Source organism: Pteronotus mesoamericanus, unplaced genomic scaffold (genome assembly GCF_021234165.1).
Source record: "Pteronotus mesoamericanus isolate MK-2021 breed Mesoamerican mustached bat unplaced genomic scaffold, CSHL_Meso_final contig_56, whole genome shotgun sequence".
NCBI lineage: Eukaryota > Metazoa > Chordata > Mammalia > Chiroptera > Mormoopidae > Pteronotus > Pteronotus mesoamericanus.
Genome location: NW_026555201.1, coordinates 6,412,221 through 6,430,856, shown reverse-complemented (window position 1 = coordinate 6,430,856; position 18,636 = coordinate 6,412,221). Strand labels below are relative to the sequence as shown.

The 18,636-nt window shown below is 39.2% G+C and overlaps 1 protein-coding gene and 1 pseudogene across 1 annotated transcript in view; both read left to right on the top strand.

Annotated features, from left to right (window-relative positions):
- The window catches only part of CUNH12orf56 (chromosome unknown C12orf56 homolog), a 71,253-nt gene that overhangs the window by 14,329 nt on the left and 38,288 nt on the right, over positions 1–18,636 (top strand). Inside the window, 2 exon segments of the mRNA XM_054580229.1 lie at positions 11,991–12,081; positions 12,143–12,214. Coding sequence (XP_054436204.1) covers positions 11,991–12,081; positions 12,143–12,214 — 163 coding nt within the window.
- LOC129075962 (prefoldin subunit 5-like) lies at positions 12,312–13,434 on the top strand (annotated as a pseudogene).

Genomic DNA, 18,636 nt, shown 5'->3' with positions numbered 1-18,636 from the left:
AGCTGAGAATATATATTTTAATCAGATGTTATTATAACCAAGTTTTCTCTTGTTTGGTATCACTTCTTAACAGAGAAACTGCTAACTTTGTAAATGGGAAAAAAGAAAGTCCAACTTCCCTACTGAATATGTCTAGGCCATGTGGAAAAGGAAGGGACTAGAGCAATTCTAATAATAATCTCTTAAATCCTTCCTTTATAAACAGGAAAAAACTGACACCATGAAAGTCAGGTTTCATCATGCCCTCATTAATACTTCATTTAGAATTTTCTTGAACAAGGCAGGTAATTTCATGATTAAATGCTTCTGCTGAGGTTTGTTATAACCCTCAATCTCCAGTACCTTCTAATCTTTTAAAAATATGTCTCTGGATTTGGTTTGTAAGCATATTGCTGAGGAATTTTACATCTGTATTCACAAGAGATATTGGTCTGTAGTTTTTTTTTTCTTGTGATGTCTTCGTCTGGTTTTGGTATCAGGATAATAACAGGAATTATTTTCTCCTCCTCTACTTTCTGGAAGAGTTTTGAAGGATTTGTGTTAATTTTTTAAATATTTCATAGAATTCAACAGTGAAGCCACGTGGTTCTGCACCTTCCTTTGTGGGAAGCTTTTTTGATTACTAGTTCAGTCTTCTATAGTTCTCTTCATGTATCTTTTTTTTTTTTTTTATCCTCACTCTAGGACATTTTCTTTCTCTTTCTTTTCTCTTTTTTTTTTAAAGATTTTATTTATTTATTTTTAGAGAGAGGGGAAGGAAAGGAGGAAAAGAGGGAGAGAAACATTGATGTGAGATTGATCGATTGCCTCTCACACACCCCCAACTGGGGACCTGGCCCGCAACTCAGGCATGTGCCCTGATCAGGAATCAAACCTGCAACCTTCCAGTTTGCAGGCCAGCGCTCAATCCACTGAGCCACACCAGCCAGGGTTAGGACATTTTTTTTTCATTGCCTTTAAAGAAAGAGGAAGGGAGAGAGAGAGAGAAACATCAACATGAGAAAGAAATGGCAGTGGGCCTCCTTTTTGTGTGCACTCTGACTTGAACCCACAACCTGGTTAAGTGCTCTGACCAGAGATCAAACGTGTGACATTTTCTCTCAATGGGATGCTGCTCCAACCAACTGAGTCGCACCCTCCAGGGCTTCATATTGTTTTTATAGGTCTATTTATATTTTCTATTTATTTCTCTTGAGTTAGTTTTGGTAGTTCATGTCTTTTTAGGAATATGTCTATTTTATCTAGGCAGTCTAATTTGTCGCCAATCAACAGTTCATAGTATTCCCTTATACTCTTTTTTATTTCTGTAAGGTTGGTAGTAATGTCTCCTATTTCAGTCCTGATTTTAGTAATTTGAGTTGGAGTCTCCTTTTTGGGGAATCAGTCTTGTTAAAGGATTGCCAATTATGTTGATCTTTTCAAAGAATCAACTTTTGGTTTTGTTGATTTTCTTTATTGTTTTTCTGTTCACTATTTTATTAATTTCTGCTCTGCTCTTTAAGTGGGGACAGTAAAGCTCCAACTATTATTGTTGAGTTTATTTCTACCTTCAATTCTTTCATGTATTTTTGGGTTCTGTTCTTAGGTATATATGCATTTATAATTGTTTTAACTTCTCAATGGATTGACTCTTTATCATTAATGTATCACACAAATTACAGTTTATATATTATGTGCCTATTGACACAAATCTATAATTATTGCTTTATGTAGTTACAAATAAAAAATACATTTAACTGTCTTTTAGTTTTACCTGTAGTGATCTTTATCAGTGCTCTTATTTCTTCATGCGGATGCAAATTACTGCAGTGCCCTTTCATTTCAGCCTGAAGAACTCCATTTTGTATTTCTTGTAGATTCTTTGGGATATAGGTAGTGAATTATTTATAAGGGATGTTCTTAACAAAATGCATAGGTAAATTACATATTTACATAAATATACTATCTTCCCCCCAAATCAGGACTCAGCAGATGCTCTTGCCTGCATCTTTGCAAAAAAAAAAAAACAACAACAACAACAAAAAGCCCATCTGATTCTTCCTAATCATGTAAATACATTTCCTGAAATACAGTCATTAGCAGAGTTAAGTTTTAATATCTGAAAATTATAATGTAGTTTTGTATTTATATATGTGTATATATGTACATTTTAATTTCAAGCTAAAAGAGATTATAACCAATTCATTTTACCTATGAGGAAACCAAAGCCAAAAGAAATTAAGTAACTCGACCAAAGTTACGCTGCTAGTTAACAGTGGAGGCCAGACTAGAAATCAGGTTTTCTGACTGCTAGTTCATAGTGTTTCTCCAACATTCCAAATTCCTGTCAAGATGTTGACTGTGATTACCTACTTTGGTCATAATGTACTTAATAACTAGGGCATAAAACATGAACTGGTCTGTAAGAATTTAATTAGAGTAACTTGAACTAGCTAATTAGGTTGCAGTCTTCCTGATGGCTTTCCGTTACAACACTTAAGTGCCTTGCAAGTCAGGAATCTGATTTCCAAGTGATTTTCATCCTGATCTTTGTGTATTAAGTTAAGTTCATTTTTTAGGCTTTCTTAGTCTGAGGTTCTCTTTCATGTTATTGAACTATCCCCTTTGATGTCAAGTCTTTGATAGAGAATGTGGGTGGGCAATTCATAAGAATGCATAAGAAATGAGAGCCACCTGAGCAAAATGGGTCAATTCAGTAATTAGAAAATTTAGAATTTTTTAGGGTTATGTGATATTTGTTATCTACTACTCATGTTTATATAGTAGTCTTTCTCCTTTAACATTGTCTCACAGTGAAGATACAAAAGTCTATCTCATCGTAACATTTTCCTATCTTATAATAGAAGCAATTGTATCTTTAGACCCACAGTATGCTAGTTTTATGGTACATACATGTCTTCTACTTTGTGTGCCATTTTGCGTGTCATAAATGAAGAGCAAAGGCATCACTTGAATCTCTGGTCTGCCACTCACTAGTGTTACCAGACGGGGCCTGGCCCTGTGTGGGTCGCCTGGGGCCGGCTGTAGTGTGTGGGTTCTTGACTCCGTGTAGGAAAGATTTCACAACAGGAGTCCAGGTGACTGTCAGGGTATGTTTATTAACAGTGGGGACAGTAAAACAAGGAAGGACTTACCAGAGAAGAAGCAACAGGAGAGTCTAGGCTGAGCTGCCTCAGCTCACTGGGAGGTCAGAGAAAGGGGGAGCCATGGAAGCCGGTTCAGGGGACTACTCTGAGACAAGCTGCCAACTGCCCATTGCCTGCAGGGGTGTCCAACCTTTTGGCATCTCTGGGCCACGCTCGAAGAAGGAGAGTTGTCTTGGGCCACTCATTAAATATATAAACACTGATGAAAACTGATGAGCAGGAAAAAAAAAAGGCTTTTAAGTAAATTTATGATTTTGTGCTGGGCCGCATTCATAGCCATCCTGGGCCACATGCAGCCCGTGGACCGCAGGTCGGACACCCTGCTAGAGTTTAGGAGATGAGTGCCTGTGAAGAAAGAAGTAGGGGGAAAGGAAGGTAAAGGGAACGGCTCGGGCTGCAGCCTGCAGCGTGCACAAAGCTGGGTCCTTTGTCTTGAGGCTGTTCTCTCTTCCTTGCAGGTGGGAACTTTAGGGGGGTCTCAGGGGAGGGTTTCACCAGTTCCCCAGGTGCGCCCTTTCAGGGTCATGGTCTCCACTGATTGGTCAGTGCCAAGGCAGTGGGTCTTTAGTTGTTGCAGTTGGTTCTGGTGTTGCCCACCTGGTTTTGCTGCTCTTCTGGACCTGGAACTAAGACACAGCTGAGGCCTAGATGTTATCTATAGGGAGGTGAACCTTTTTTCTGGCTGTAAGTTGCACTGCTAGTTGTGTTCTGCTGTCTCAGTTTCCCTACTCAAGGTGCCAAGGAATTTTCCCAGATTCTTATTATCCTGTCTCACTAGCAGTGGAACCCTGGGCAGGCTACTTAACTCTCTGAGTTCCAGGTTCCTCATATTCCCTTGAAAAATGGGAGTAGTTCTGACACATGGGGTTGTTTGAAGATGCAGTGAGATAATACCTAGAAAGCGCTTAAAAGAGCATGCAGTAAGTGCTCAATAAATGTTGGCTTTTATTGTATTCTGTGTGACATTATTTGAACATTTAATTTCTTCCTCTTCCCATGTTCACACTGGACTCTCTACAAGGATCAGAATCCTTATGAGTCCTTTGAAAAGGACGGATGGGCAGGTGGGCTGGCCCCCCTCTGACTTACAGCCTGGGAAAGCGCAAGGCCGTGCAGTGCCCACAGGTGGCAGAGCCAGTTGTCTAAGCAGCTGGTGGCCTTATGCTTGCATGTGGTTTTCCATTTATGTAGGGGACGTAGAGGGGGACACCAAGACTACCCTCATGTTTGATGATTCACTAGAACTTTACAGGTGTCAGAAATGGTTTGTAATAGTGAGAGGCTACAGATTAAATTCAGCGAAGGGGAAATGTGCATGGGATGAAATCCAGGATAAACCAGGTATCAAGGGACCCTCTCCTGGCGGCATTGTGTGGATGTGCTTAATTTTCCCAGCAATGTGGTGCATGTGCAAAGTATTCCCAATGAGGGAAGCTCACCTGAGCTTGGGGTCCAGAATTTTTATTGGGGGTGGGTCATTTAGGTCTGTAGGACCTGCATGAGTGGCCTCAGTGATTCAGACTGCAGTCCCCCTTCTCCCTCTTCAAGCTCACCTCCTGAAAAGACAGATGTTTACCACAAATTACACTGTCAGACAGATTTGTCTGATCAAACTGGTAGAGCATGGCCTGAGGTGTCAGGCGTACAAGAACATTTTTGTCCAGCAGAATGCCAAGGTTCAGAGGTTATCTCCCAGGATGGGGCCAAGGGCCAGTCTTAAAGATAGGCCTTTCTTTGGAGTTCAGGTCTGAGCAATCCAGACCAGTGGAATTAACCCTTTCTTGCACACCTACACAAGCTTTTAACTTCACAGATTGAGAAAGGTGTACCCAGCAGGTGAGCCAGCGTGGTTTCTTTTTTCCCCTTTCATACAGGTAAAATGGATTTTTCCCAATGCCCAAATGTACTGTAAGAAGAGCAGTTGGTGCACTATTTAGCTCCAAACTACCAGTGACAAGATCATATAATACACACTTTTCTCAGAGGCAAAGAAAGTCAGGTCAAATATTAGAAAGTATTATAACTTATGGATGTTCTTAGAGTTTTTGTAATGTTGACTGGGAGGGAGAACTTAGGGAGCCATTTGCAAGTAATTCCAAGTTCCCCAGCCCTAGTTTCTGATGAGAAAAGACAGCTAAAGCTACCATGTATATTAGTGGATCAGTACAAATACTGGGTCAATAATAATTTTATACAATTATATTTTTAAAAGGTTATTTATCAAATATGTACAAATAGTGTGATGTAATATGAGTTTTTAAAATCAACAAGTCATAGGAAAAATCTGTCACGTGTCCTGATTTGGAGTTCTAAAATTATTTTAATGTAGATATTCTTAGTTATTATTACCTATGCTAGAAGTTGTCTGGGTACAAACAGTTCTTTCAACTTTGATAAGTAATCCTAAAAACACAAATTCAATGCTATATGAAACAATTAATAATCCTAATTTATTTCCAACCTAAATAAGCTAAGGATTCATTTACAAAATAGAATCAAACTCACAATATTTAAAGCTTAAGACATAAAGTTAGAAAATTACAAACAAATTAGTTCTATAGGATCATTACAATATTAGCTATCTATTTTAAAAGGCAAAAGATTTATTTGTTCTGAAGAGAAACCAGAGTATAATCTATCTATTTTACCTCCCTCCCTATCTATCTACATTTTGGGCTGAAGTGGAAGGTTTGGCTTTTGAATTTCCTAAAGGTGTCTCTGATGTGAATGCAATTTTTTCCCAGAAAACAACATATCTAAAATATATTCTCAGCAAGGGACTGAGATCAGCTATTTCCCTCTATAGAGCTTTTTTTACTTCCGTCAGGCACTGACAGCATATTCCTTGGACTAAATGCTGGCCCCATTCATTGATGACAGTGGAGCTTTCTGGTCAGAAAACTCTTCCCCCATGGATGTGTAAATTAGCCTTGCTCAGCTCTGGGGTGGTCCTCACGTGCCTCACAAGCATGCTGAGGTGTGGTCTTTACAAAAGGATTTTGTTTGATTGAGGGAGAGAGAGAAAGAAAGAAAGAGGGAGAGGGAGAGATCCATTGCCTTCCTTATTTTAACCCTTTGCCTTTATAATTCAAGTCTAAGTTGAATGAAATGTTTTCATCAGTTTTGTCTGTCTATTTTGGTTACTTTGTAGCCATAGACTTTGCAACTGAGGTTATGGCTATTAGATGAACCCACAGGAGAGAATAGGGGAGATGAGAAGTGATGGGTCATGGACCATTTTGGCACTACCGCCATTCACAGTTACTCTGTTTATCCAATGGCTGCCCTCCACCCCTTCCTTTATATGCCCACTTGCCTGTGTGACAGTCACAAGTGTAATCAGTTAGCACATTCTTTACAGTGATGGAGGCCTCACAGTGTGCATAGAAATGCCTTTTTAAAAGTCAGATGCCGCCAGTGGTGCCCAACCTGCAGCCCAGGATGGCTATGAATGCAGCCCAACACAAAATTGTACATTTACTTAAAATTTTTTGCTTTTTTTTTTTAAAGTCTTTTTCTTAAAACCTTTTTTTATTCTTAAAACCCTTTTTCTTAAAACCTTTTTTTTTTTGCTCATCAGTTTTTGTTAGTGCCTGTGTATTTAATGTGTAGCCAAGACAACTCTTTTTCATCCAGTGTGGCCCAGAGACACCTAAAGGTTGGACACCCCTGTGTGTTAACAGTCTCCATATTAGATATTGTCCTTAACGCCCCCTCCCTCTGTTTAGTTCTTTGGTGATAAATTTTCAGAGAAGAAGGTACACATTTTTGTGTATGACTCTGAGATTCCAGAACCACAAGTTGAAATATTATTTTAAAAATCAGCCAAACAACTATCTTTATCATAGTGTGTAGATGATTCTTAAAATTAAAATAAAGAAAAATAAAAGTTGTACATTTATAATCTGTTACAAACAAGACAGCAAGCCCCAAATGAAGTCACTTATGCTCAGCTCCACATTGCTGAACTGAGCTTTAATTACAATTTCAGCTCTCTCAGAAGTGGAATCTGAAACCAGTCGGTCAGGAATCACCCGGTTACCGGTCTGAAGTCTGTGTGCTTGATGCTTAAAAAGGCCAAAACTCAAAACGTCAGAGTTAGAGAAAGGAAAGGTTTATTGACTGAGAAGGTGCCAACTGAGAAGACAGGAGCTTCAGTGGCATCTCACATCCATCTTACCAAAGTACAGAGTTCAGGCTTCCTTTGTGTCAAAGGAAGGGGAATGGAAGGGGATGTTTTTGTAAAACTCAAGCTGCAAGCGGAATTCCCCTAATGATTAGAAGCTCTGAGCCTGAAGGCCACCGGGGCAAAGCAGGCCTGGACACAATGGAGTCCAACGGAGACCCAGCGCTTCACTCTGTTACCCCCTGATGAGCACTTAGCTAACTGCCTGATAGGCCCTGACCATCCCTTAAAAGAAAGTAACCTTGCAATAACCAATCTACTTCTTTTTGGCTAGTATAACGTCCTTGTTCCCACTCCTTGTTGCCTATAAAAGTCTTTCATTTTGTAGAGATCCTCAGCGCTCCTTTCTGTCTGCTAGCTTGGATGCCGCTTGATTCGAATCAAGTTTTCCTCAAATAAACTCACAGTTCTTAATATGCCCCAGTTTGTCTTTGACCAAATCTCACCATCCAGAGATAACCACAGTTAACCACACACACGAGAAAATTTAATGTACAATACTCCAAACTGTGTTCTATGCATCGACATACTGTAGCCATACTACATGTACTGTTTTATAATCTCTTATTTTTTTTAACATTTTTATTGTAGTTCTCCCCATTACCATAACCCCCTTATACGATCCTCCCCCCATATTTGCCACACTGTTGTCCATGTCTATGAGTTCTTTTACTTTCTTGCTTGATCCCTCTATGCCCTCAACTACTCACCCCTCTTAGCTTTCAACCTGCTTTCCATCTATGAATCCGTCTCTGTTTTGCTTGTGAGCTCAGTTTGTTCATTAGATTCCATATATGAGTGAAATCATCTGGTATTTGTATTTCTTTGAATGTTTTATTTCACTTAGCATAATGCTCTTATTTTCACTTTACAGTGTAACATGGACATTTCCATACCAATGAATACAGAAAAAATTTACATGACTGCTTTATATGAACAGCACTGTAGTGTATTTCAGAAAGGTATTATGTCTTGAATGATAAAACTAACCAAATTCAATGATTGCAGCAGCTAAAAAGAGGTCTGGCTTTACTTCCTTCCAAATAATGGAATTAGCATAATTTGACTGAAACTCTGGCATAATTAATCCAGATGCTTGATTACTGTTTGGATTCAGCCTTGTTTTCAGAAGAAAGACTTCTGTCTCTTCCCGACAAAATCCCCACCTCTGACTACTAGTAGAGCTGTGTTCTTAAATCTTAGTTGTTTTTGTAAAGTTGGCTTTGGAAAGGCTGTCTTGTCTTCTAATTCTAGTTCCATAATTTACTAGTGTTGTAAAGTTAACTCTCTGAACCTCAGTTTCCTCATTGTAAAACTGGGTTAATAATAACTAACTACGTCATAGATTTGTTGTATTATAAGATGGTATATACTATGCTTTATAAATTGTAATTATTATTCAAATTATTGCAAATACTTTGTCTCCCTCCAAAACTCCTAATAAAAAGATTTGACTCAGAAATATTTACTATTTATTTGCACTCAGTCTCTACTTGAAGCATACTTTTCACCAAATCAATACTAAATAGACTTGGAATCACAACCAGTGAAACTAAAGTCTTTTTTTCTTTAAAGATTTTATCTATTTATTTTTTTAGAGAGAGGGAAAGAGAGACAGAAAAAGAGAGAGAGAAACATTGATGCAAGAGAGAAACATCAACTGGTTGCCTTTTGTTTGCACGCCAACTAGAGACTGAACCTGCAATCCAGGCATGTGCCCTGACTGGGAATTGAAACAGCGACCTTTTGCTTTGTAGGACGATGCCCAACCAACTAAGCCACACTGGTCAGGGCTAGACCGAAGTCTTAACAAATACTCCCCCTTCCCCAAAATCAAGGAGGATTATAGAACTAACAATAAAAGAGGAAATGGAAAGGAAATAGAAAACATAGGTGAATATCTGATTTCAGGGTGTAAAATGTATTTCTAAGCATAAATCAGGGAAAGATGAAATGGAAAGAAGTTGATAAATTTATCACTTAGAAATTTTAAGTTTCTATATGATTTAAAAAACACACAAAAAAGTTTTGTACAAATCACAGCATTGTAAAATACTTCAAAGACAATGAAAGACAAGATAACCTGGATGGGTGAGCTAAACAGAATACTTCTAATCTTTTTTTATTCCCATTTCATAGTCTTTCACAACTTTTTCTGGTCGTTTGTCTCACGCCCACCATCATAGTAATCTCCAAGAAGAAATTATTCTTAATCACAAAATAAGGCTCTCTTTAGATTGACCTACTTATGTAGCTGTGACAAAAGTGTTAATTTACTATATATTTGCAAATCTAGAGTATTGAACAACTATTGTAGCCTTAATTTTAACTTCTGTTTGAAAGTTTCTATAATAAATGTCAGGTTAGACTTTCAAAAACCTCTATTATTTGCTTTCCCAAGGCTGGGAAATCAAATCCAAGAAACTCTCACCACCAGATTTTCCTGCAGCATTCATGTATGTGAGCGAATTTCAAGGTCCTAAAATTTCTTCTGGAGTCCTGGAAATCCTGACTCATTCTACTGGTGTGCGCTGAGCGTTGTCTAAGTAATGTCAGCTCACTCAGCTATGGACTGTTAGTAGTTTGAAGTTCTTAGTTAATCCTTTTCCAGGAGGCACTGAGACTTTTCTATTTTGAAGGCACAAACTCTGGTCTTTAACATGTAGTAGAACCTTCAAGCAAATGTTACAATAAAACAAAAACTATGTGTAGGGGATAGAGACTTCAAATGGCTGTGGTTAGTTTTGAGAACTTCCAAATGTGAAAGGTCTGTTGAAAGTTCACATTAAGGGCAGGCAACTGACAAAATGTGGTTGTTCCTATGGCGTGCAAAACAAAGATCATAAAGCCATTGCATGAAATTAGACAAATGTCTCCAAGGATAGTGATGGAGCTTATTCTCAAAGGAATCAGTAAAAGTTACACCTGATTTGTAAAAGTGAATGAACATAATTTATATAGAGGGAGAGCCTCGAATATAACATAATAAGCTATTGTGTGTGTTTGTGTATATATGTAAATACATATAGGGTGGGGCAAAACTAGTTTATAGTTGTTCATATGGAAAATAATACAATGGTAAATAATGCTACAGGTTAAGCTGTGTTTTGCACACTCATGACTGTAAACCTACTTTTGCCCCACCCTGATAGATACGTATATATAATGTGGCAGGAATATACCAACTATAAACCAAGAATAGCAAGTAAAGAGATTCAGTAAGTTTGAAATAGGCCTAGATATCTGTATTTTTTACAAACTGTGCTGGTGAGACTGATATAATCGCCTGCTAAAAATTTACTGGTCTAGAACATGGTAAGTGCAAATTAAAAATAAGGCCATCACCAAGTAAACATTTTGTGTAATAGCTGAAATTATGACTGATAATAATCTGCTATTGCCTAATATGATCAGGCCAAGCACCACCAAAACTCTGATAAACACATACCACGGACAGATGGGCACTGACAACTCCCAGAGACTTCTTGTAAAACATAACGTTGCTGAAATGTTTACACTATGTTGCCTATGCAAAGCTATCCTAAGGAAGGCTGAGCATCTCTTGTGACTGGACAACTCTTCCCATGAAATTTATAATAGTAAATAGACCAAATAAACCCAATTGCTTTAAGCACTTCTCTTTTTATAAGGTAAAAGAACAAATCTTTGTGATTTTCTTTCAGGGGTCCCCTGGAAAAAGTATTTAATTGAGACTTTTCCCCTTTTTACTCAAGAATAGAAAATAGAGCACTTTCAAGAGAAGAGAAAGCTCTTTATAAGTAGGAAATTTCCAATAATTCAAACCTAGATGTCTGTGTTCCCAGAATCTTTTGGTCTATTCCTATAGTGGAAATTGTCTCCTGCATAGAAAAATCCTAGTTTAAGCCCAATTAATCATATTTTTTTTAGACCTTTTAAAAAAATATTTTTTTTTCAAAATGGAAATGAAGTGGGGAAGAATATCCTCACCCAAGTATATGTTTATTGATTTTACAGAGAGGGGAAAGAAGGGAGAGAAAGAGGGAGAGAAACATCAGTGTGAGACAGAAACATCACTCAGCTGCCTCCCATGGGGATTGAACTGCTACCTAGATTTGTGTCCTGGCAGAATTGAACCCACAACCTTTGGTGCACGGGATGATGCTCCAACCAACTGGGCCACCCAGTCAGGGTGGGGAGGGATATAGTTTAAAGATTTTATTTATTTTTAGAGAGAGGGGAAGGGAGGAAGAAAGGGAGAGAAACATCAATGTGTGGGAGAAACACCCATCAGTTGCCTCTCACATGCCCGCAACTGGGGACCTGGGAATCAAACTGGCAGTCTTTTGGTTTGCAGGCCGGCACTCCATCCACTGAGCCACGCCAGCCAGGGCAAGGGGAGAGAGAGATTTTTAACAAACAAAAACTATTACTATTTATTTAGCAATCTTATAGTGTAAATAGTGCCTTGGGTTCTGCTGCTGAGTACAATTTTTATTAACGACTAAAACAAATAGAGGAGGAAACAGGAAACCTAACAACGAGAAGAGGAAAGGTTTACCGGGAAAAATAAAAAGAAAGAACGCAGTTTAAACTTGCTCTAAGCTTTGAGGAATTTCTTATCCCAGAAAACATAAGCAGTTTATATTGGTCTTCAGTCAACTCAGTTTTTTTTTCAGATTGATGATTACCCAGAATGTTTGATTCCACAAGACGGAGACAGCAACTACCACATTCGTATCATCTATTCAACTGTTTTGAAAAAAGAGTGTGAAAGGAGACAGCAACTACCACATTCGTATCATCTATTATTCAACTGTTTTGAAAAAAGAGTGTGAAAAGTCAAAAGGTGTCAGGAAATTTTTGTTAGCATTTCATCACACCAATGCTAACAACAAACACGGTATGTAATATACTTCTTAAAGTAACACAAGAAAAGATGCATTTCTTTATGAGACGAAAAACATAATGTTCTTTTTCCTCCCCAGTTTTACTGAAGTATGATTGACAAATATCGTATATATTTAAGGTATACAGTGTGATGTTTTGGTAAATATATACATTGTTAAATAATTACCACAATCAGGCTAATCAAGATAGCCATTTCCTCACATAGTTGTGTGTGTGTGTGTGTGTGTGTGTGTGTGTGTGTGTGTGTGTGTTTGGTGAGAACACTTGAGATCTACTTACTTTGCAAATTTCCAGTATATGGTATAATACATTATTATTAACTACCGTCGTCATGCCAGGCAGTTTGGTCTCCCATAACTGAAAGTTTATTCCCTTTGATCAACATCTACCATTTTTCTGAACCCCCAAGTCCCTGGTAACCATCATTCTATTCTCTGTTACTCTAAATTTGCCTTTTTAAGATTCTACATAGGTAAGATTATGCTCTATTTGTCTTTTTCTGTGCTTGGTTTATTTCACTTAGCATGTCTTTCAGGTTCATCCATGTTGTCACAAATGGCAGGCTCCCTTCTTTTTTAAGGCTGAATAATATTGCATTTTATGTGTGTGTGCCTTTTCTTTATCCACTCATCTGTTGCTGGACACTTAGGTTGTTTCTGTGTCTTGGCTACTGTAAATAATACTGCTATGAATATGGGAGTGCAGATGTCTCTTTGAGACAGTGATTTTAGAGTCCTCCTTCCCAACGTGGCGCAGTCAGTCAACATCACCGAGCTGAATCAGTGCAGCTGGAAATGTTCAATAACCAGCTGGACCAGAAAGTGGAGTTCTTGTCCACATCCTTTGTCCAGCTCAAGGTTGTACATACCAAGGATGTGGAAGCAAAGGACTGTCTGAATGTGCTGAACAAGAGCAATGAGGGGGAAGAATTACTTGTCCCATTGACAAGTTCTGTGTGTATCCCTGGGAAGCAATGTGATGGGGAACACATGCTCATCAATGTGGGAACTGGCCACTATGTAGAGAAGACAGCTGAGGATGCCAAGGACTCCTTGAAGAGGAAAATAGACTTCCTCACCAAACAGACTTCCTCATTTTCTCCAGCCAGCCCTGCAAGAGAAGCATGTCATGAAACAGGCTGTCACAGAGATGATGAGCCAGAATATTGAGTAGCTCACAGCCTTGGGGCCAACTCAGGCTGCCAAGGCCTAAAATCTTGTTCTAGAAATCGGGCAAAGGGACCCTACCTCAGGGGCCTGGGACTTTGGGGTGGGGGAAAGAAGGGTTTTGTGTGTAATGCCAATAAATGTTCCAAGTGGACAAAAAAATAAAATAAAAAGAGATAGAGATTTTATTTCCTTTGCATATACAGAAGTGGGATTGCTGAATTATACGGTAATTTTATTTTAATTTTTTAAGGGACCTCCATACCGGTTTCCAGGATGTCTGTACATTCCCACCACCAGGGCACATCCTTGCCAACACTTATCTTTTGTCTTTCTCATAACACAAAGTCATCCTAACAGGTGTGACATGATATTTCATTGTATCTTTGATTTATGATTCCCTGATAGTTAGACACATTGAGAAGATAGTTGTCCTTACAGTGAGGATGAGTTGACCAACCCATTATCAGCAGCATAGTGCCAGGGCGTAGTTTGCCACGAATAAGGATATGTGGAAAGGAAGGAAAGAAAGAAAAGAATGGCAATAAATGAGGGAGGGAGGGAAGGAGGGGTGGGAAAGAAAAGAAAAAGGCAGAAAAAAGAGTGTTCACTAAATATTGGTTTTAAAAAAATGAGTTAGAATCTGGATTCCATTTGATCAGTTCTTGTTTGATTTTAATAATCTTATTAACACCACAGATTTTAACAACAAACCCTAGTGAAGAAGTGCAGGACGTAACCAGAAAGACTGTGACCCTGGCTTAGGGAAAACTGGTAGTTATTGCTGTGAACCTTCTCACCAGCAAAGGAAGCCACCAGATCCTGCCCTGACAGTTATGGCTTATAATGGTTATTAACAGTATTCACTCAAAAATATTTGTTGCGAATCTCTTCACCCAAGAATGGTGATACATACCTACATAAAAAGATTTGAAAAACCACCTTTAGATTTTGTCTTTAGGGAGCTCCACAACTGATACAGGTGATTTTTCCCACTGCACCTAAGGAGCTGGAAAACCATAGGGGAGTGGGGAGAAGTTAGGGCTCCCGGCGCTCACCTGGCTCAACCGAAGCCGCCCTGCGTTTATGTTTCACATTTTGGGCTTTACCTAAATGTTTCCTGTGAATTAGTTTTTAAAATGGAAAGATGAATGGATAAAAATAAAAGAGTATACAATTCAACATTATACTGTTTACGTTCATGGTCATCTACTAAGTATATTTATATGAAAGGTACATGTTTATAAAGGAACCCTTTAAGATATTGCTCCTTATAACTGGTTGTTGGTAAAAAGCAGAGAAAAAGAACGTGGACTTTGGTTTCAGCTGAGTCCAGATTTGAAACCTGGCGCTCACCTTTCCTGGCTGTGTGACCTTCGGCAAGTCACTTAAACTTTGTGGGCCTCAGTTTCCTCACCTTTGCTGTTATCTTCGAAGGGTCTATGCATTCCATGAAATAAGGTAGGCAGGGCTGGGCATGCAGTAGGAAAGCAGTTAAGATCTCATCTGTAGTGAAGAAGGAGGAGGGAAGAATAAGGCCGAAGGTGGCTCCTGGATATAGGCCCTTCCGTTTCTGGCCTCTACCCGGTGGCAGCTAGACCATCACACACCAGCCCATTTTCTCTTCACTAGACTTCACTCCAAGTCCAACTCAGAGTCTCTTCGAGTACTGAATAGGTACAAAGTGTGGGAAACTGTCCAGAGTTTGCACACTCTCATGGATGAGCACTTTTCCACGCTGACGCTCTGTGGCGTGGCAACTCTTTGTAGAATGAGTTGTAATTAGCAGACTTATTAAGTCCCTAGGTGCTCATCAGGTCTCTGGTCACACTAATTAGGATATCTAACTGGTGTTGGTTGCCTTAAATGCATATTTATCCTTGTCCACAAGCAAAATTATTCTTGGCGTCTTTTCCTCCCAATGTATATAAGAAGACAAAAACACAGATTAAGCCAACTTTAGGTAGAAATTTTGTGAAATTTAAATTCCTAGAAACTTTGCAAATTATGTTAAAACCAGTGTAGAACTTTTTAAAAAAAGCTTATTGGGTGCTCATGTACATGGCTATTCCTAGAATCACACCTCTCCCCACCCGATTTTTACTTTCATCTCTGAGGGCACTTGTCTGGCCCTTTTACATAAAGACTTCTGAAAACACAAAACTGCCACTGTTACAAAGAGTCATACACAGCACACATGAGAGGATAAAACACATCCCGCCTTTCCGACATGCCAGCGGTGACATGCTAGCGGTGACATGCTGTGTGTTTCCTGTTCTCCTCCAAGTCGCCTGCTCCCTGGACTAGTTATTGCTGTGTACAAAGGACCACGGCAGCTTGTTAGACATTCGGTAATGCGCGGTCCTGAAGCAAGAGGTAGGCTCAAACCTGTCTGACCATCCATTTGACAATAGTCATTACTAACATTAAAGATGATGTCATGCCTACAGAAGCAGCACATATTAGCTACTGAGTATTTAAATGAAGATAATTAGTAGGACTGACTCCAAATCTCTTGGGTAAAAGCCTAGGGCATATTTGTGTCGTATGGCAAAAGTGCTTACACTCCAAATAACTGGATCATCTGCTCAAAATCACAAATAATTTATAATAAAAATTCTTAGTTTCATGATTACACTTTTAACAGGATTCCTAATTAGGCCCAAATCTTGTGGAGAAAAAAAGGCTTTTCTCAGTAGCATGCACATGTGCTTATGTGGGCCACAGTTAACACTTTAAATTGTGCTTTTTATGTTTAGATGAAAGAAGATGATAATTAAATTCTAAATAAATAGTGTGGGAGCAGAGTGGCAGTGGTGAACTGTATTGGTAGCTAAAACTCTAGAATGAATCGGGTTATTAACCCCTTAGTTTCAGATACATTCTAGAACAGCACTATCTAATAGGACTTTCTGCAGTGATGGAATTGTTCTATACATATCTAGTCAAATTATATTTAATATACAGTAGCAGTCAGTTACCTCTGGCCCTTGAACATGAGATGTGGCTAGTGTTAGTAACTAAATTTTAATTGTTAAATTTAAATTTAAATAGCCACATTTAAATAGCCACATTTGGTAGGCTAGTGACTACCAAATGGATTACTGCAGCTCTAGAATCATAAAAAAAAGACCTTAAAGGCTTTAGTGGCACATTTGGAAAACTTGCCATGAAGTGAAATAGACTAATCCTCAAACCAGAATGAAGTATAATAATTTAATGAAATGTAAACTGAATCAAAGTTTGTTTGTGTGTGCGTGCATGCGGGAGTGTGTGTGTATAATTTTTATTTTAAACCAAAAACATAGACATTTTCCAAAACCACTGATGTGAGGGTAAAACTAAAACAATAAGGCACTGATAAGTCTCTCAGGTTTAGTGGATAATTTTTACATAAGCTTGGTACTCTTCCCCACAGAGATAGGATTTAAAATATACAATCGAACCTCTGGCAGTTAAGAAAGCTGATGCATTCTTTTTGTAGTGTCACTTCTGAAAGTGTTTCTCAGCTGGCTAGCACTACTGAACATGCCATCAGTTACACATTGTGTTAAATGGTTGAAGGACTTCAAATGTATGTTACTGAAGAAGAGTGTACACTGCTGTGTGCACGCTAGGGAATGCACTGGCAGATAACTCTGTTACACATTTTCTGTATGCAGGCTCTCTTGTCACTGTTGCCTTATACCTGCTAGCTTCTGGTTATTGGCACCCAGGAGACCAGACATTCCAACTAACTAGATACAGACCTCAAGCCATACTGCATTTCTCAGTGGAGCACACAGATGAACCTAAGAGTCTCCATGCCATTGTTACAAATAAAAATTTAAAGTTATCACAAAGAGGCAGAAACATTGACACTACACTTGTTTTGTCACGACCTCTTAATGACCTCACACAAAAAAGAGCAAGTTCAAGTTGGTTAGTGACCTTGGATGAGAGGAGGTTTGAGACAAACCTAGGTCCAGCATGTTGTTTACGTAACACTGCTTCCAGGGAGGCCTCGGCAATCTCTCCCTGCTTTCCAGCACCGCATCATCAGTGATGTGCTCTGTGTTGCTAGTTCCCCTCTAAGCAGCTTGTTCCCTGGGTTAGGTATTGCTGTTTACCCAGGACCCCTGTGGTTCATATCCTAGAAATTCTGTAATAGGTGGTCCTGAAGCAAGAGATAGTCTCAAACCTGTCTGACCTCTGGGCCACATGTGCTATGTCCTACTTAATTCCAGCATTAATCTAAGGCATAAAGTCTATCATATCGAGTACCTGTATTTGTGAAATGCTTACTATTAGAAGTGTCTTTGATGACTGGGATCTTAAACACTAATGTATCAGTAAAAGTTCTTAGCTTGCAAGTAGAAAAACAAACCTGATTCTGCCCATCTTAATGCCAAAGGGAATTCATTGGAAGGATTTTGAAATCTCTTAGCAAATCAAAAGGGGAACAAAAGAGCCAAACAGTGGAAAACCAGCAATCAGGGGCCTGTTCTAGAGCCTGCAGGGGACCTTCTAGGGCCCAGGCAGCTTCAAAGACTCCTAGCTCTGCCTCTCAGGTCCAAATATCATGAGTCTAGGGTGAGACACGGATCGGCCTGATTTGGGTCACCAGTGCACCGCTAGACCTTTCGTCTACGGCTGGGGCAGGGGTGGGGGTGGCTCCAGGTTTTGTGGGGACTAAATCTCGTTAAATTTGCAGAGCCCTCTTTAAGGAAAAGAGTTAAAACACCACACTCAATGACTGCAGCACTTCAAAGAAGTCTGGGCAGAAGAAGTCACAAATATCAAGTGCCCATGTTCACTCCCCAAGAGGGGAAGTGAAACCAAAGGAAAATTGAAGTGGGAAGAGCCTGTGGTCTTAAATGACTGTGGTTGAAATGTCTTTCCTTTGCATATTTTATAAGAACATCCGACCATGTAAACACATGGTTAGGTCTGCTCCTAGGACTGGAAGGAACTCGTGCAAGTTAGGGGCACTGAAACTGAATCATCATTAGTTTCATGTAAGGAGTAGTCTCTTTTTTAAAGATGGGGGCCTCTCTGGTAACTGTAGGAAGAGACAGTTCCTCAAAAAAGGAAGGTGCTAGGAAGACAAAATGACAGATGACCACTACACCTTGACCCTTCCAACAGTCACCACCTGCAGCTGCAGCTTCCTGAAGGACACTTTTTATACATCCTGAGACCTTTTGCCTCAAATCCCCAGGTGGTTCTCAATTCTGAAGAGCTATGCCAGACATCCAGGGGGCTGTGC